This window comes from Phoxinus phoxinus (assembly GCF_949152265.1).
Source record: "Phoxinus phoxinus genome assembly, chromosome: 19".
Lineage (NCBI taxonomy): Eukaryota > Metazoa > Chordata > Actinopteri > Cypriniformes > Leuciscidae > Phoxinus > Phoxinus phoxinus.
The window spans coordinates 20,264,374-20,285,097 of record NC_136894.1 but is presented as its reverse complement, the minus strand read 5'-3'; the positions used below and the strand labels follow the sequence as shown (position 1 = coordinate 20,285,097).

Below are 20,724 nucleotides of genomic sequence, written 5' to 3'. Positions count from 1 at the left end.
TCTTTGATCAAAGTCTGAAAAGTTACTTCAGGTCTGGAATGGTTATTTTTCTGATGACATAGGCTTGACGGCTTGGGTTGCTTAAATGCTTAACCACTCCCCTCAAACCGTTACTCTGCTATGGGCGAGAGATGGAGAGGAGGAGCGCTAAAGTAAAACCCTGCCCTCTGTTCAATATTCCGTTTTACTCAGAAATGCGTCACAACACTTGAAAAAAGTCGTTTGCAACGGTTCACGCGGACTTTAAGCTACAATCACATGACCGATGTGCGTTTAATATAGTGATTGCCATCCGATATCATACAGTTCAAATTTCTGTAAAATAACAGCCAAATTTTCCATTAAAACAGCTATACCGTAGATGCATTCTGGGTAATACCTATCGTCGCTTTTGAGAATTAACAACGCTCAGAGTCGACACTCCGAGGATGTGTTCCAGCGGCAATTGTTAATAAAGGCCTTCTGAAGCGAAGCGATGCGTTTGTGTAAGAAAAATATTCATATTTATGTATTAATATTAATATGTAACATTATGTTTTGTTATATTAATACTTAACATGTTATGTTACGTATTGATACAATACTGATATAAAATTAATATTTAAAGACATTAAAAAACATAAAATTAAATACAACATTTAATATTTAAAATACTGTTTATTTAAAAAAAGTTTATTCAAATTCCTATAAAATGTCAGAACCGACAGCCTTGTGCAGTGCTCCGACACAGCGTGGTTGCGCTTCGGGCGATCCAAGATAGAGTCCCAGCTCGAGGTTCCAATGCCATCCGCTCCTCTCACCAAAAAATAAACCTAAATAAACCACCAAAAATAAACCTTCTCACAAAATATAAGCTTTTAAAATTGTGAAATATCTTCAACTGAAAACACTGAATACAAAATAAATCATATATAAGATTTTCACTTTACAGTTCAATTACAGTGGGGTTGGAAGCAAATCAAGTATAGCCTACTATTCATTCTAAAACACTTATTTGTATTCAGATTTACAATAAACCAATTGTACACAAGCAATACTTCAGAGTCCCTAGGAATTGAAAAAAAAAAAAAAAATATATATATATATATATATATATATATTGTCCATGTGTCAGTTAGGGTTACAATCATCATAAGGTCATGATTTAATTTAAACAAACTAACAAATCAACAAATTATGGTGTTGAGCTGAGAGGGTTGTAGTCTGTTATTTTGCTTGTATCTTCCAATGCAGGTTCATATTGTTTTGACAATATTCTCCTGACCCCTGGGGGCTCTGTATATTTCGGCTAATACATGTGTAGAAACATTACGCTGTACTAATTAAGTAGATTAAGTAAAGTCAAATTAAGTACATGTTTAGTAAATTGAGTAAAATCAAACATAACAAAAGGACAATGAATCTGTACCAAAAGTAACAATCCTCCACCAAATTGCCAGTAATCAGCTGGATCCTTGATGAATCTAGAGGGGTGAAAGAAGAAATGATTCACTGAAAAGCCCTTCAAAAGCAGGATTCCCTTTCTGTCGGTCTCTTTCGGTGTTGTGTCGAAATACCAACACTAGGGGACGATCTTGAGAATCCCAAACACCTCTGACGTACTCAGAAAAAGTCAATGGACTTGGCGTCTGGAATATGGAAACTCAAATGCAGAGCTCCCCTGGGTGCATCAGCAGTGTTCTGAAAATGGCAATTTCCTTATCAAAAGAGCGAATTCCTCTAAAAGAGCTGCACCGTGGATCACGTCTTTTTAAAGATGCCGTTCCAATCGTGTCCTCTTGAATGCGTACAATTTCTCTCTCCCCCGAATGGGGACGATCGCTGTCTGCACTGTTTGGGCTGCTCTCACTGCAAGAGCATGCCCATTGGGACGTTGGGCATGCTCGTTGAAGATGGCTTTTGTTCAAGAAGCCAAGTATCCTCAGCTGACTCCCGTCCTGGTCCTTCTACCTTCAGGTACGAGGCCTCGGCGGTTCGCACTTCTCATTCCTCAGCAAGCTCAGTCCCCCTTGTCGAGTTTCCAGATGAGTTTGATGACACGCTCCCGGACACGTTTTTCTCCATTTCACGATTTCTCATGTGTTGAAGTGTTGAAATATCTGCACGAGGGTAGTCCTGACCTGGAGGGAATGAAGGAACTGCGGTGTTCTTGCAGAAGTTTCAGCAGTGAAGAGGCAGGCAGAGGTAATCAAACACATCTTGCCTCGGCGCGGGTCTTCCTCTAGACCCCAGAGAGTCCAAGCTCCACCTGCGAAGGCTGCACTGACCCAACAACTGCCTGTACCGGTAGCCAGACCCCAGAGATTCCATCACAGGTGGCACCGCATTCCATCGTGACGGCCCGTCGACAGGACACTAGGAAGGCGCCAAAGCGTTCCTGAGACAGGCAATAAAGGGAAGGAGAGGCTGCGGAACTGTTTGCCCCAGCCGGGGCGAGCCTCATTCCCATCGGAGGGGGGAGTTAATTTACATGGTCAGTAAAAGAGCTATTTCCTCTTTCCATGGGTCACACACACAATGCTCATGGCCCTTATCTTCTCGATGGCCAGACATCGAACACTTGCATCAGAACCTTGGTGGATGCAAGCTTTTACTGCCTATCTGCATTTTGTTGCAACGGGTCTGTACACAGCAGGCCAGTGTGACGGATATCGACGAGGCCCAACTTCCTCGACTATCACCAGTCACGTCCATATTGGACCAAAGGAGCAAGGTAAGTGTTTCAACACATCGTTCGCCACGAGTAACGAGGGACGCGGAGCCTTCCGCCGTGGTTCCCTTTTCTTCCCCTCACCACAAACTCATACGGTGTCTGGACACATGGTGCTTCCCAGCCTGTCGTGTTGGCTCATCAGAACGATCTGGTTCGTCTACACATTTAAGTTCTTCAGGCGTCCCCCCAGGTACATTGGAGTGCTTTCCCCCCTCTGTACGAGACGAGAAAGGAGGTGGGCTAAGACCGATCTTAGATCTGAAAGTTTTGAATCGGAAAATGCTCACGCAGAAACACATCCTTTCATGTGTTCAACATCAAAATTAGTTTGTGGCGATAGACCTGAAGAACGCGTATTTCATGTGTCGATCCTTCTACTGCACAGACAGTTTGCTTTCGAAGGTCGTGTATATCAGTACAAGGTCCTCCCCTTCAGGCTGTCCTTGTCTCCTTGCATCTGTATGAAGGTAGCAGAGGCTGCCCTTGCCCCGCTAAGTGAGGTGGGCATTCGCATACTCAACTACCTCGAATCCTAGCTCACTCACAGACCTAGGGTGACCCTACGCACAAAACTGGGCAGGAACCGTGTGTACGTTACTTCCCACGAAAGGTTGTATCTATTAAAAACCAACTTGACGGGAGAATGTGCGCACTTGTGTAGCAAAGTAGCTCTAAGAAATATTAATAATAAATCATAACTTGTTATAATTAATTATGAATATTTGGTTCAGTTAATCGGATTAACTTGATGTAGCTACATTAACATTACAACCAATTACTCAGTTCATCCTGTGAACCCTCAATATTAGTTATTCATTGATTAATAGAAATGTACATTTCCGGGGCATGGGAAATGTCTTTCTTACTGTACATTCAGAGCCTGTAGTCAAAATATATGATAAGGGACTCTAGATGTGAGCTTGAGACACGGACAACTTTACAAGTGACATGAACAAGACTTTATTAACTAGACTAAACATTTAAACTACTCTAACATACACATCCATACATGCATACAGTTTACCAAGGGAAAGATAGCTGAAGCATAATACAGGAAAGTAAGAAGATATAGCATTGTTTGATATTCAGCAGATCACCAGCCTTAAGCAAACCATGAGTTTAGTTCTAACACGCCCTTCTTTATTCTTTAAAAGGGGTAAGGATACTTAATGTATCAAATAATGAGACTAAGTTTGATACTTGCATGTCTCGCCCATTTGAATTAAAGTGTCCTGATGCAATTTGTTGAGGCTCCACTTGATCTTTGCTGATGTTGTCTTGATGAAAGAGAACCAGTGTGAGTCAGAGGATCTTTGGTGGATGTAAAGACAAGGCTGCAGCCTGGCACAAGTTTGGGGGTCCTTATAGAAAACTACAAGACTACAAGCTGTGGCTCACTAACCAACTTGTTTAATGACGATAAACCCAAATTATCCAATTTGGTCCAAATGAGCTCTCTGATAGAAATTGTACCGATCTTGGCACCCTCACACCACACCTTACTTCTTAAGTTAAAAACTTAGGATTTTATCTTGACAGTAGTCTTAAACTGAACAAACAATGCCACAGTTAGAGCCAGATTTACCACTTACGCCGGTTAGCCAAAGTCAAGCCATTTTTAAACAGGGATAGCTTTGAAACAATTATTCATGCTTTTATTTCAACACGACTCAACTACTTTAACTCATATGTCGGGTTACCTCTCTCTTCCATCTCTCGTCTCCAGATGTCAAAACGCGGCTGCCCATCTGCTCACTGGCAGCTGAAAACGAGATCACATCACCCCAATCCTACGGTCTCTGCATTGGTTACCGTCCGATACAGAATTGATTTTAAAATTGTATTTGTTTATAAATCTCTCAGCAACCAAGCCCCCAAATACCTTTCTGACTAAATTGTCACTCACAATCCATCCAGATCACTTAGATCAAGAGATCAACATCTCTTGTCTGTCCCACGATCTCGCTTAAAATGCAGGGGTGATCAAGTTTTCGCAGTGGTCGGCCCTAAGTTGTGGAACAACCTACCACTACATGTTAAATCAGCTTCACATTAGCTGAATTCAAATCCTCAAATCTCTTGTGCGTTTAATGTACCATAACTTTTGTTTCTTGCCCTGTTTTGGTTTGTTTTTCTTACTTTACTGTACAGCACTTTGGCCAACCAAGGTTGATTTTAAATGTGCTTTATAAATAAAATTGATTTGAAAGTCACTTTTGGTATTTTCTAAAGCACTTAAAAAAATTGTAAGAAGCTCATTGCTTTTTTTATTCGGTTAAAGATATATTTGGAAAAATTCAATTTTGTGTTTTATAATCAATTTTATGTGTTCAATATAACTAATTATCATAGTATTGCACATTGTATATATTATAGTGTTATTTTATATTTATTTAATTTTGTCTTCCTAAATTTTTTTCAGCAATGTAATTTAATATGCTTAATAACTATCCATAGAAGTGGAATGTAAGTGACTTTGTAGGAAGCAAACACTGAGGATTCTTTACAGTTTAGTAAAATTCATAAAAAAATATATTTTCTTGATTTATATACTACTTGCAGTATTTGTTGGGGCACATGTATGTATTGGTGTATGCATTTAAAGTTAATATTAATACCTTTTTTTATTATTAAATGTTAAAGCCCCACCACTTTTGGTAGTAGTGCCACCACCCCTGGTGTGGCTTATGTGTCCAAACATATTTTGTCAATGTATTTTTGTGAAGAGAAAAAAACAAAAACAAAAAAAACAAAAAAAAAACAGTTGGAAATCACATGGAAAGCATAACTAAAGAAACAAAATTACTTTGTGGTAAAATATAGAGAACATTTGTTAACTTGAATGAGAGGAAATCTCTGGTAAAAGTTTCTAGAGGAAAACTCATTTGTTACCAATGTACCAATTTATTACTAGTTAACAAACATGTTTTATTCAGAACATAATGAGTAACAACTCCTATATGCGTTAACAGTAATGATTACAGCTTTTGTAACAGTCAATGATTTCACAAAAATCTTATTGTGTTACTTTTAAATATTTGGTCAATTGCTGACAAAGCACACATTTTATGAGCAAGAAATGTTTATCAAATTGAGCTGCTGGTATGTAACGCGTCACATGAAATCATACTTTATTTTAAACTCCATGATCTTTGACAAAGCTAAAGAGGGACCCAAGTCCACAGCATTAGATCACTAGCTTAAGCTTTTGGCTGATCTTATAATAAAAATAATAAAGGCCATCATGCATTTCTTATTAACAAATGACAATTCATACACATACACATTCACCTGCATCTCAGTGCTCAAATGCACTATACTTGCAAACTCAAAATCCATTAAGACCACTTACACTTGCTCAAAGACCAGTCATTTAACAAAGCTTGGCACTTTCAGGAATACATTCTGTTCATCACATATTAAAGACTTGTGTCCCTGAATCTGCCGCAATGCTGGATTAGAGTTTTAAAACGGACTCTGGATGTCTAAACTGTGCTATACGGAGGGCTGAAATAACTCCTGGAGATCCCAAAGTGATCGTTCCAGTGTGAGAGCCAGTTTCTCTGCGTTGGTTTCCTCACAGCAGTTGAAAGCAGTAATGGAGAAGTGGACATGATCTTGCTGTGGATTGTAACATACTGCATATCCATCTGGAACCAGTGGTCCAAAACACATCACACTGTCTGTAATGGTGGGCACCTGCAAGGAGGAGGATGTGAACAAAGAACAATGACATACAAGTAATTTATTTTTTTTCATTATGTTTTCTCATGATTTAGGCCTGCTGCGTAAATCGAACTATTTAAATTAAAGGTGCATTAAGCAACTTTTCATGTTAAAAATACCCGTTTTCTAACCCATACATGCTTAAACAATTGCCTGATGGGCTGAATGAGCCCTTCTCTGATCACTGAGATTGTCTCTATAATCCTGTAAAGTAAAATAAATAAGAGGGATTCGGGCCGAATTTGAGACTGGGCGTGACGTCATGCGCGTTCACGGCACGCTCACATAGCTATGTCTGGCAGGTTTGTGTATTCGCCGGCATTCTCCGTAGAAGATGGATTGTAACGGAGACCTGCTTGTAGTTCATTTCAAACACCAACGCAAACTCCACGTAAGATAAAAAAAGAAAACTTTTGTCTAGTGAAACCAAAAGGGCCAAATTGGACTCAGACAGCCGTCGGAATAAGACGAGAGTAAACATAGGGAAGGCTTTCAACAAATGGAGAGATCTCCGGTCTGCTCTAGGGCTCACACGGGATTTATAACTTTATTACCCCTGAAGACATTATGATTGTAAACAAAAGATTTGCGGCTGATGCTCCTTTGGTTATGAACAGTTATGAACAGCTCGTGCTCATGCAAGCGTGCGTGTGGTCCAACCATGAGCGTGCACATATCTGGCTGCAGTTTCGCTTGCCGCCAGAGGTGGCATAGTTCTGCAAAAACTCAGAATGTTGCGCTATGCACCTTTAACGTGAAAAGCTTTGGAGAGGTAGAGAATGGGAAAAGGGCAGGGTGTCATTTGCAAAAATCCCAAACTAGGGCAGTACATTTATTTATTTTTAATCACGAGTATTCACATCTTTTTGTGCAATCTTTAATCGCACACTTATCGTGAATTTAAGCATACACCATTTATCTCGTTTAACACATTCATGTTATATACCGTACTTTGCTTTATCCAGCAAAGTAAATAACCAAATTGACGGGTGATTCTTATAAAACTGTATTTCCTGCAAGCTTTTTTCAGTTAATTTGGGTGTCTTTTCAAAAAGGACACGTGGAGACTCCAAAAAAACACCAAATAACCAAATTATAATAAGGAGTCCATATTATTCATAAATGTATGCACACCAAAGCACCCATAAATATATATATATAAAATTCTCGGATAAAACTTTTCGCATAAAAACTTTTCAGAATTCATAGTTTATACTAGGCCTATGCAGAAAGTGCAACAGCAAAGAGCTGGTTTACATTTTAGATAAGTCAAGTTGCGATACACTGTTTGTTATGTTTTGTGGTGCGAGTTGGCCCAGTTGGTTTTTGTTGCCATTTGTGGAGCCTGGGGTGTCTACAGAGACCTTCAACTGGTTAAAATGCACAACATCGCTGTATTTTGCATTAAAGAGGCATGCGCACTCTGTAAACAAGCCCAACAGGGATGAGGAGCGAATGGCGGGACAAGTGAAAGAGACGCGCTGAATGAAAATGCACATTCACTCAGCAGATGGCGCTGAAGGAACAGCAGACATGCAGCCATTACCCCTGTAACCCCTTAAACTAAGCAGCTGCGCTACTTTGTTTCTGAGAAGAATTTCTAAACTGCCATTCAGATTTTTGTATTCGCAATGGTGTTTACCACAGCACCAAATACTTATATAGATATAATAGGCTATTTATTGTCCAACTTAATTTTTTTTTAATCAGGACTACAACATGCGCTAGATATTGATTGATTCGGTAAAACTTTACAATAAGGCTTTATTATTGACATTAGTTAATTCATTAGTTAACATAAACTGACAATGAAAATATGTTTAAAGCATTTATTAATCTTAATTAATGTTAGTTTTTTAACATTTACTAATATATTATTAAAAATAAAAACCTGAGGTAACATGAACTAACAATGAGTAACGTACTCGGTTACCGTCGTAACCTAGTTTCCCTGAGAGTAGGGAACGAGTATTGCGTAGCTAATACGCAGTGGGGAAACTCCTTTTCCTCGATAATACTGAAGCCTAAATTGTAAAACACATTTGCAGCTGTACAGCTAGCACAGAGTGTGTCTGGCTCACTCATTGGCTGTGCTGCGCCAATGAGCTAGCAAGTGCGCCGACACACGTCAGAGACTGCCAAATTGGGCGTGGTCTAGACCAATATTATTGCCCGAAATAGCCATTATAGCAGGTTTAATCGACTGAAGCGACAACTTGCCATGTTATAGTGCGGCCGGCTACGCAATACTCGTTCCCTACTCTCAGGGAACCGAGGTTACGAAAGTAACCGAGTACGTTCCCTTTTGACAACGGTCACATCGTATTGCGTAGCTAATACGCAGTGGGAACGCCATGCAAAACGCAGCACTATAAGTAACTGGTTGCCTACTGCAGCTCAGGACTCCTTAGCTCACAGAAACAAGCCAGAACACAAAACATATATATTAAAAGAGACCGGACACTGTCGGGTCTAATAATATACATATATATAACGTCAGTAAGCTCATACCCAACAAATATACCAATAAGACCGGACACTGTCGGGTCTATTAAGTACAAGGGATATCTGAACCTGCCAAGGCGGGTTCATGAGATAATGGATAATGTGCTTATGAACAGTGACATAACATGTAGATAAGAACGGACACCGTCGGGTCTTAATCATACTGAAACGACCTTAGCCTGCAGGTAAAACCTCATAAAAGTGGAAGGCGAGGACCGGCCGGCCGCCGCACAAATGTCCTGAATAGGAAACCCAGAGGACCAAGCCCATGATGAAGCCATGCCTCTAGTTGAATGGGCTCTAGTACCTATAGGGCAAACCTGACCCACTGAGGTGTATGCCATAGATATGGCATCCACTATCCATCTGGACAGCCTTTGTTTCGTGACTGGATACCCCTTGAATCAGCCACCGAAGTAGACAAAGAGCTGTTCTGATTGTCTGAAAGACGCAGAACGCTCTAGATTGATTCTCAGTGCTCTGACGGGGCAGAGCAAATTAGCCTTCCCATCCCCAGCGGAAGGGGGAAGGGCTAATAACGAGATCACCTGTGCTCTAAACGGTGTTGAAAGCACTTTGGGTACAAAGCCATGTCTGGGTTTGAGGGTAACTTTAGAGTCACCTATCCCAAACTCCAAACAGGAGGGGCTCACAGAGAGTGCCTGCAGATCACCCACTCGCTTGATAGATGCCAGTGCCAGCAGGAGAGCAGTCTTTAGTAAGAGAGGTTTTAGATCAACTGACTGGAGCGGTTCAAACGGTGGTCCCTTCAGGGCCCCAAGGACCGTGGAGAGGTCCAATGACGGCACAGACGGAGGTCTGGAGAAACCGTACTGTTTCAGAAACCATACCACCAGGTCGTTTCTTCCTAGCGGTTGGCCAGCCACTGGAGTATGATAAACTGCAATGTAGGGATGGGACGGTATGAGAATTTCATATATCGATTATAGTGACCAAAATTATCGTGATTATCAATGTTATCACGGTTTTGTTAAAATGAGATGAAAGTGTTCAAAAAGAACTAATGCTTACACTGAAAACATTTCAACAAGTTTTATATTTGAAAATCAACAAACAACAAATAAAACAAGCAGCTCTATGCACTTTTTTTTAAGCAAGATTCTATCCTGTGGCATTTCCTTCATTATAATGACCGTCGTCATAGCAACGCATTATAACACAGCGCACATCCATGTATCAACGGACGCACGGCGCGCTCTCGTTTCATTCAAATATATTATTTGAATAATAATAGTGTTGTGATCATCTTGTCTGGACGATTGTTTTGTACGCGGAACAAAATCGATTTATAATCGATGTATTATTAATCTCAATTCAATATGTCCCCGAAAATTATGTGGTTAGAAAAAAAAATCTGTGTTATAAGTTTAACTTATAATGAATCTATACATTATTATCCCTTAAATGTCACTCTTAATAGTAGTCTTGCTTGATCTTGTTTGTTCGTCTTTGGTTCAAAGCCTTGCTGCAAACTTTTCTTCGCGGAAGCTTCACTTTTATTTCAAGTGAGTGAGATAAAATATTTCAACTCAAAATAACATTTTGCCTGAATCCTCGGGCGCGGCCCACTCGAGGTCCAAGACGGCCTTAGTGAGGATCCGAAGCATCTCCGCGTCAAAGTTAGTCTTGGTGGCTGAGACGCTGGCGCCAGACTGAGAAGCGATGGTGGGGTCGAGAGAGCCCGGCCAATCCTCTTCCAATGCGGCGAAGGAGAGTCTGTCGTGTTCATCGATCGATCCTCTGGCGTGGGCTCGCTAACGTAGCCGGCGTGGGCTCGCTAACATAGGCGGAGCATGTGTAAGGCTGGGGAAGGCTTAGCCTCCCCCTGGCCACAGACTTGAGACTAGCAATATACAATTCGAGTGAAATTTTCTCCGTCAAAAGCAGCCTCCCTGCTACTACTAGTTGCGTTTATAAAGACAAGCTGCCCATAATAGCTGGTCTATGATCAGTTTCATCCACTCCAAAACTAAAAAATAAGCGCGGCTGGGCTGGCTCAGCTGTGGTCTGTGGAAAACGTAAATTGCATGGCGTGCGCACGCGCAGAGACAATTCATTTATGCAGGATTTTTTTTTTTCGATAAACAATTTTTAAAGGGCACCTATTATGGAATTTTTTAATTTACCTTTCATGTAGTGTGTAACATAAATCTAAGTGAACAAAAACATCCTGCAAAGTTTGAAATATGAAAGTGCACCGTATATAAAGTTATTGTCTTTCAAAAGTAAGAGTCGACTCTGAGTCATTTTTATGAATCGTTAGAAGACCGAAGCTTTTTCTCTGACTAGATGATGTCAACTTGTCAAGTTATTTGAATACGATACGCCCACTTATTGCGCTCCAAGGCCAGGGAAAACTTCAAAACATCATGGCGACGAGACGCTGTGTTCTGAAGTGCGACTCAAAAGCCAACTTTTTTCATCTGCCCAAGGAGGAGCATTTGAAGACTAAGTGGCTACAATTCATATAACTATACCACAGAAGTATAGTCCAAGCCTTGTGCTTTGTTCGCGCCATTTTGAAGACGATTGCTTTAAATGCAATCAAACTTGGATTCGCGAGCTGACTGATATTGAAGGAAGGTTCAGTTCCAAGTGTATTTGCATCAGCTTCCTCCGTATCACAACCTGTAAGTGTTATTAATAATTGTTTCTTTTATGTTTTATGTAGCATGCTTAATAATTATTATTTTTGTTGAGTAAGCACCGTTTAGCTTCTAGGTCTTCAATGACAATTGTATTGAGATATGTGAAGTGTTTGTCGTTGTTTTCGGAGTTGTCTTAAAAAATAGAGTAATACCTCGTAACGTAACTGCATTTTTTTTTTTTTTTGTAAAAACGTTATGTTTATGCATCGGGCTAATGCAAACAAAGACTGATTGTGCTTTTACAATATGAACTCTGGGCTATGCTCGCTAACATAACATTAAATAAATTCTCTTATTTTTAGTTTTTTACTACAAACTACAAAGCAGTGGACTACAATTATTATTATAACACAATTTAATTGATAAAAGCATAATTGTACTCCGTGTTAAACAATAAGTATTATCTCTGTAAACACTGCTGGGTCATCTGACCAATCAACGCAGATTAGCGTCGCGCAAAGGAGGGGTTTGGAAAAATGAGTCGTTGAACGAATCATTTGGGAGTCGGTGAGCAAATCAGGTAAAAATAAATGCATATTATACGACAACAAAAGTGTTTTTTGTCATTGCATGCATGTAAAACTGTTGTTGGGGACTCCCAAAACAACATTAGGAACATTTTAAATGTCATAATAGGTGCCCTTTAAATAAATGAAAGCAATATTATTCATAAATTACAATGTTTTTATTAAAATTGTGATCACTTTAATTACAAATTCATTAATTTAAAAAAATTGTTTTTGACACCCATATCCGGTAGCCTACTCGCCTAAAAACGCGGGTTTATGTGCTTTAGAGAAAAAAAAAAGGCTAATTTTGAGCTGGCAGCCAATTTAGTTGACATAATGGACATAAGAACATTTTTCAAGACAAAGACTTCAAGCTGAAACGATCTAAACAACAGCCCTTACATATCCAATTCAAGTGTGCAAATATCTGACAAAAACTCAGAAGAAAGCTCGTCTTCACAAATATCAACAGATACCGTTACAGCCGGTGAGTCTGGCTGCATCAGGCCTTGTGAACGGATATTTGAGTGTGTTCGTGTTACCAATAAAAGCAGCACACCTGTGGATTTGGGCACAAATGAAACTGGACCATCACAACCCTACTTGCCCGAATACCCAAAAACATTGTTCGGTAAGCAGAACCGGTCATTTTCGTCCGATTACTATAAGGCATATTCATTCATTGAATACAGCAAAGAGGCAGACGCGATTTTCTGCTTCCCATGTAGATTGTTTCAGTGCAGTTCTAGTGGTGCATACAGAGACCCTGCTTTTATTGCAAATGGAGTATGTGACTGGAAGAATATATTAGCAAAGTTACAGAAACACGCAGACAGAGCACCACATCGCCAGTGCAGTGATCAGTGGCACTGCTTTGAGCAAACCAAAGCTACTGGTTCCATCACTGCACAGTTAAGTGAATCTCACAGGACCTCAGTGCAGAGCAATAGGGAATATGCAGCATCCATTGTTGACATATTGCTCTATATAGGAAAACAAGGACTTGCACTGAGAGGGCATGACGAGAGAGAAACTTCTGCAAATCGTGGGAACTTTTTGGAGCTGTGTGACTTGTACGCCAGACGTGACGACGCTTTCTGTGCTCGATTAAAGGCCCCGTTCAATCTAACGAGCCCTGACACACAAAATGAAATTTTAGAAATTGCTTCTGGTTTAGTCAAAAACAAAATAATCCACGGCATCGAAAACAATGGTTTTTTTACTGTTCTAGTGGACGAAGCACGGAGTTTTAAAGAGGAACAAATGGCCGTGTGTGTGAGGTACACAGAGAAGCTTGAGATAAAGGAAAGATTTCTAGGATTTGTTGACTGTTCTGAAAGAGTTGATGCTACTGGAATTTATGGACACATAAAGCACTTTCTGGATGCGTGTGGAATCTACACCTTACTCATTGTTGCACAAAGTTATGACGGAGCGGCTGTCATGTCCGGTCACGTTAACGGAGTTCAGCAGAAACTCCGTCAAGACCATCCATCTGCGGTGTACATTCACTGTATGGCCCACAAGTTGAATTTGGTTTTGGTCGATGCATGCAAGGTAAATCGTACAGTATCTACGTTTTTCCACATCCTCAAGAGTCTGTATGTTTTTTTTCTCACAACCAGGCACACACCATGCATACCAGCAGCACCAAAAGGAGCTCGGGGTTAAAGCCGAACTGACAGCACTCAGCAAAACGAGATGGGCGTGTCGATGGAAAAACATAGCAGCTGTCAAGACTTCAATAAGAGCCCTGCTCTCCACTCTTTCCGAGCTCTCTGTTCCCCCTTATCGTAGGCATCCGGTCTCTTAAGCCATCTCAAGAAGGCCACGTTCTGTGTGTGTCTTTTGGTGTTTTACCATGTTTTCAGTTTGATCCATGTTGCGCACAAGGCACTACAAAAGAAAGACACAACACTATCTCAGGCCTCAAGTGTCATGGAATCTACAGTAAACGGCCTTGAGAACCTGAGGACCACTGAAAAGTGGGACGAAATATGGATGGAGATTGAAGCATTTTGTAATTCACTTGACATTTCAGTCAGTGAAGATGAACGCGATCGCACACATAAGCGAACTGTGAAAAGAACTGCTACGTTGGATTCATCTGTTGTCACAAGTTCCCTTGGACAAAGAGAATACCAAACAAACATCACACAAAGCATGAAAGAGAAATGGGCCCAACAGCTCTATTTTCCTGTTTTGGATACCCTGTTGGGTGAGTGTCAGTCCCGGTTTTACACCCAGACCATGGGAATAGCAAAGAGTGTGGATGCAGTGCTAAAATGTGACCCAGAAGGCGCGCATTTTCTTTTAAATAAATACGCGACCACCCTCTCTATCAACCCTAAATTGGCATGTACTGAGATGAATTTACTGAAACTGAACTCACGTCACACATCTCCTAACTTTGTTAAGGTGGCACTCTCGACTGGATTTTATCCAAACTTCGAAAAACTTTTCAAGTTGGCTCTAACATTACCGGTGGGGACCGCAACATGCGAGAGATCTTTTTCAGCTATGCGACGCGTAAAGAATTGGATGCGTTCAACAATGGGCCAGGAGAGACTTTCATCCTTGAGTCTGCTGCATATTGAGAGTGACATAACCACAAAACTAAACAACGAGGACATCATCAACGCATATGATGCCAGGTCTAAACGCAGGATTTTGCTGCATTAGGTAAGGGAATGTTTATTTATATTAGCTGCCAGCCAGGCATACTGCTTGCTTTTTTGCTAAAATTAACAGTTTGTAAACGTATAGTCGCGTTAATAACAGATGAGTTAACGGGAGCGTTTATACTGTGACGTTTAAGTTGTTGCTAGGCGACACGTTGGTGTCTGCCTTAGCCTTACCCTGGAGTTAGTTCACCCTCCGCCTATGCCCGCTAACATCCATGCTAGGGCTGGGCGATATATCGATATAAAAAATATATCGATATATTTTTAGATGCGATATGGAATTAGACCATATCGCATATATAGCGATATAGTTAAAATTTGTGCTGTGATCTTTGGTACAAGCTGCTGCGTGCTTTTGAAGCAGTCTGCGTCAACAGCCCAGTGTACAACGCGACAAATACTCACATTAAATGTTTACGCAGAGGAACAGGACACTGCAGTTCTCAAAAGTTCATTATTTGCATGTGCTTTAAAGCCTTGCCGGTTAAACATGTCATTCGCTGCTGATGCGCTGTTCTAACGGGCGCTTTTCTGAGCACAAACAGTCGACGCGCGCATGCACTAAAAGCCTGTCTAACAGCGCCTGCATACTGGACCAAGTTATCTTTCGAGTCTTTTTGAGATAATACTGTCAAATACACTCAAGGTTTACATAAAGAAAGTTGGTTATGTCTAAACTGAAAGCAAACCGAGAAAATTGAGAGAAATCTGCTTGTCATATGAGTACATATTAGACGCGTTGCTTTCAGGTCTTAAAGAGACAGTAGCCCTAATAGTAAACACGCTGCCGCTTGTCCTTAAAGGGATAGTTCACTTTAAAATTTAAATTCTGTCATCATTTACTCACCCTCAAGTTGTTTCAAACCTGTATTAATTTATTTCTTCTGCTGAACACAAAGAAAGATATTTTGAAGAATGTCAGTAACCAAACAGTAGTCTGTACCCATTGACTTCCATAGTATTTCTTTTTCCTACTATGGAAGTCAATGGGTACAGACTACTGTTTGGTTACTGACATTCTTCAAAATATCTTTCTTTGTGTTTTTTTGCAACATTTCAATATCGTGATAATACCGTATACCATAATAAAAGCTTCAGCAATTATTGCAACATGAAAATTTTATACCGTTACATGCCTAACCCACATCATCACAATAAATGGTCAAAATAAAGAAATACGTAGCATGCAGTCTTTAACGCCCTGTTAACATGTGACATAAAAAAATCAGTTTGTACTGCATTTTTTCTATTCAAAATATAATTTATGCCCACATTCATGCTAATTCTGAAAACAAATTAAGGAATTTTTAGTTTGAATGCAATTAAAATCAATTACCTGTCCTGTTCGGAGTTTCCAGTGAGTCGCAAGTCCATAGGCCGTGTCCATGAAAATTCTGGGCACGCTAAGCCCCTCCTCAATGGCTTGAAGTTTAAGACCCAACAGGTGGCGGTCTATACCCTGCCCCATCAGCGACTGATCAAAAACGGCACTCATTATGCAGTCAACATAAATAATAATATTCCACATGCAAACCTATTAGTTCTTCACCTGCTCTGTGAGGGTGCTGTATGCATCAACAGCCTCTCTCAGCAGCTGTACCTTGGCTTCTCTCTTAAATACATGCAAACAGACACATTTAATAATTAGTGTTACCCATAAATATGATTCATTTTTCATTTGGTCTCCTCTCCACCATCCTAATTACTCACAGAAACTGCATCATCATCAAAGGCCTGTATGAAGCTCAGCATCTGATTGGTCGGAGAACGGATGTAGTCTGTTCGTCCTCCCCTGAACATCCTCAGAGAGGCGATGTCACAGGCCGCACACACTTCATTGTGAACTCTAGCAGAGAACAGGGACCAAACACGCACTTTATTAATTAATTTTATCATCTGTTGTTATTGGATGACAGACCAGTTTCTCTGAAAGCCTCACCGGTAGTAGGCCAGCTGAATCGCCAACTGGATAAAGGAGTTTGGACTCAGCTTGAGTTGTTTGGCAAACTCTTTTCCAAAGCGCTGGAAGTTAAAACAATTGATGTCCAAATCGTTGATGAGACTAAAGGGAGAAAAACAACAACAACAAAAAAACAGATTAGCTTCTTATTGTATCAGCTTTAAGTGCCTCACCTCCTCCACTTCCTAATATACACAACATCACTACAACGATCATAAAGGCACAGCTTTTCCAACCACCACTACACAGTCGATACGCAGCTCTATCTGTTGTTCAATCTCATATTCCATTGTTCTCATATTTCTGTGTTGTGGTATTTAAGCCTCAAAATACCAGCGATGCCAAAGTATTTCCCGAACTGCAAATATTTACACATACTCAAGTAGAGTGGCTCTTGCAGCTCAGACTTGGCAATGGCATTTGTTATTCAAACCCATTTAATAATTCGTAATAGCAACCTGTGTGTGCGCTTGTGTGGCTTCAAGAGAGCAAACGTACATCTGTTTTGTACTTCATTTATGGTATTTATTATCTTTTTTTCATATTACTACATTTAATTCATACTAAATTCTTTAATATATACCATTATCAATTTAACATTCTTTTTCTATTGCAGTTTTTTGTGTTGTGCTGGGTTGTCTTCACAACTAAATTATAGGTAAGAAAATTCTTCATGTTGTGTAGCAGTCATTTTTCATTGCATTTCCATTGCTTTGGTATAATCACACATTGGATTTGTGCTGGCCAGACGAAGTTCAACATTGAACCAAACAACTAAGATTATTCAATAAAGATTATTAAAGGATAATTCCGGTATTTAACACCTTGAGTATATATTGTAGTTTGTTTTGGATGAACAAGAGTGGTGGACAACATTTTTTTGACAATGGTTCCTCTCTCGAGTTTTTGACTATAAAAGAATTGACCATGGACCCATTTAACATTGGAGTCAATGGGCATGTCCGAAAATGTCATTAAAACAACCTTTAACATTAGTTTTCAAAACTGTGCAACTCACCGAGTGATTAGTGATGTTAGTTGATGTTCCAGAAACAAAAAGTGTTGCGAAATACAGTTTCTGTCGTGTTTTATTCGTCATTTTGTAAAATCCCATTGAATTCTGTTGAAGGACTGAGTGCTCGTTAATATAAATGCGCTACCGGAAACGGAAAGGGGGCTGTTTACATTTGGTCGATGTAGTCTTTTTGCTCGCTTCCGTTTCTCATAAGGCTAGCGAGCAGAGCAACTGTGCTCCGGGAGAGTAAGCGAAATAAACAAACAAAACCTTCATTAATTGTTACTTGTAATATTTGACTGTGACCGTGAGTGTCCCGCGAGACATAAATATCGGTTATCGCCATCAAGTGGTCGGGAGTGTGCTAACGCTTCAGATTCAAATATTGAGCGGAAGTTACACGGTTGTGAAGGGTCTGAAAAAATAGTTCCACTATAGCAAAGTAAACGGATTGGAATCATATATTGCAACGATATATTGTTTATAATCATCAACGAACACCACTAACCACTCGGTGAGTTTAACAGTTTTGTAAACGAACATTATTGGCTGTTTTAATGACATTTTCGGACATGCCCATTGACTCCAATGTTAAATGGGTCCATGGCCAATTCTATTATAGTCAAAAACTCGAGAGAGAGGAACCATTGTCAAAAAAATGTTGTCCACCACTCTTGTTCATCCAAAACAAACTACAATATAGACTCAAGGTGTTAAATACCGGAATTATCCTTTAATTTTTACCCTCACTTTGTCTCTTGCTCTCGGATGGAAGACCGTTGATGACAGTTTTGGATATCAGACAAAAGCCTTGTTGTTACCAAGTCAAATTCCTAGTTTGTCTCTGCAAACATGGCCAATAAAGTTGATTCTGATTCTGAACAGTTTTAACTTGTTTTGCATATCAGACAGAATATTAACCATTTTGGATATGGACAGTTCCCTTTCGTTCAGTCGCTTTTGTGACTGACTGACACAGACAGTGACTGACGAAATGGGGGGGTTGGGTTGAAGCCTATCACCTTCGAGTTTTACAAAACGAGCCAATGGAAAAACAATGCCATGGGTCTGCGGAATTTGCGTAGCACAACTCCGCCCCACCAACTGGGTATAAAAGGAGCTGTGCAACAATCACGCATTATGTTTTTGCTTCGGAGCCAAGAGCTTTCTTCACTCCTCTGCAAGCCTTTCTGAGTTCTTCATCTACGAAACGAGCGACTCTTCTGTGTTATTCCAGCGAGATCACATTACCTGCTGCTGGTGACTGCACGCTCCCCGGGTCAGGTGATGTCCACATGTGTGGTCAAGGAAAGGCACCTATGGCTCAACCAGGCTGATATGCAGGCAATATCGCAGGAAGGCGCCCCAGCCCGTACCAGCCCCACAGCCTACCAAACACCAGGCGAAGTGGCGCCCCTAATACGGGCAGCTCAGAGATGGGTTGCAGTTCTTCCCAGGAGGTGGTTGCAGGGCCACTCCTTCCCCCAGTGGAGGGCCGGGGGAGAATATTTTTGTTCTCCCTTCCCCGCCGCTGGCCTCACCCTAATGTGGTTATAAAAATAACTGACATACACCTCTCTGAGCCCCCAGTGGTCACGGATGGCAGTGTGCGATGCTCCACCTTGCCACTCTTGTCCCCCTCTGTCGACAGACCCCTGTCAGAGGAGGTCGCCGCGGAACGCTTGTCCTTCCCTGGCCGCCTCTGTCAAGGCGCGGCATATGACCGCGTCCCCACATCGGGACGCTCCGCCTCCCACGTCTGGCCTGGTCATTCCGCTTCGCTACCCCATCGTGGGTACGTCTGTTGTTCACATGACCCCGCTGGTTCAGTTATTGGGAGCCTAGCTAGAGCTTCCCAATCTGTCCTGCTGGCTTGCTCGGCTATAAGATTCAGTTTGCACGGTCTCCTACCCGCTTTAGGGGAGTCCGCTTTATGCTGGTGGATGGCAATGCCCCTGTCATGCGTGCGGAGGTCACCACCCTACTGGCGAAGGGTGCGATCGAGATCGTCCCTCCAGCCGAGATGAAGTCCGGCTTCTACAGCCCCTACTTCATTGTGCATAAGAAGAGCGGTGGGTTAAGGCCAATCCCGGACCTGCGCATCTTGAACCAAACCCTTCACAGGCTTCCATTCAAGATGTTGACAGCCAAATTCATTTTTGAATGTGTTCGTCTGTTGGATTGGTTTGTGATCGACCCGAAGGACGCGTACTTTCATGTCTCCATTCTTCCTCGACACATACCGTTTATTCGGTTTGCTTTCGAGGGGCAGGGCTAGCCATTCGGGCTAGCCCTGTCTCCTTGCATCTTCACGAAAGTCGTCGAGGCAGCCCTTGTGCCACTCCGGCAACACGGGCTCGCATTCCTGAATTATCTCGACGACTGGCTGATTCTAGCTCACTCTCGAGAGCAGGTTTGCGAACACAGAGATCTGGTGCTCCGGCACCTCGCCCGTCTGGGCCTTCGGGTCAACTGGGAAAAGAGCAAAATCGACTTGGTTGCCATGTACGCGCATCTTACGAGTGAGCATGCGCAGTTACTGCTGAATTGCAGAGTTACTGAATTACTGAGTCAATTCGAGGGCAAGAGTGCGGTTCCACTGAAGTTATTTCAGAGGCTCCTGGGGCATATGGCATCCGCAGCGGCAGCCACGGCATTTATGTACATGAAGCGTGAACGTTGAACGCGAACGCTGTAAACATAACTCACTGGAAATCCAAAATACTTCCACACTGGTAACTTCAGTGAAAGAGCGAGGAGCGGGTTCGAGTTCTGTCAATGGGTCTCCTGCATTTGACATGCAATCTTTTGACTGGTTGACTCGCAGCACTTCAAAACGCTTGTTTTTTTTTCCCGCTTGGCAAGCCGACCGGATGTGACATGGGGGCGTGGCAGTATCGACGATTCCATTTTTTTATTCGAAGTTCGAGATTGTGACAATTT

General features: G+C 41.3%; 1 protein-coding gene across 1 annotated transcript in view; it reads right to left on the bottom strand.

The window, feature by feature from the left end:
• Positions 1-5,442: 5,442 nt before the first annotated feature.
• cratb (carnitine O-acetyltransferase b) overlaps positions 5,443-20,724 on the bottom strand; it is a 60,069-nt gene continuing 44,787 nt past the window's right edge. The window contains exons 11-15 of the mRNA XM_079590004.1: positions 16,746-16,868; positions 16,517-16,652; positions 16,356-16,418; positions 16,143-16,280; positions 5,443-6,412 (exon numbers count right to left, since the gene is read on the bottom strand). Of these exons, the coding sequence (XP_079446130.1) occupies positions 6,209-6,412; positions 16,143-16,280; positions 16,356-16,418; positions 16,517-16,652; positions 16,746-16,868 (664 nt within the window). The 3' untranslated portion in view covers positions 5,443-6,208. The remainder of the gene's footprint in view (positions 6,413-16,142; positions 16,281-16,355; positions 16,419-16,516; positions 16,653-16,745; positions 16,869-20,724) is intronic.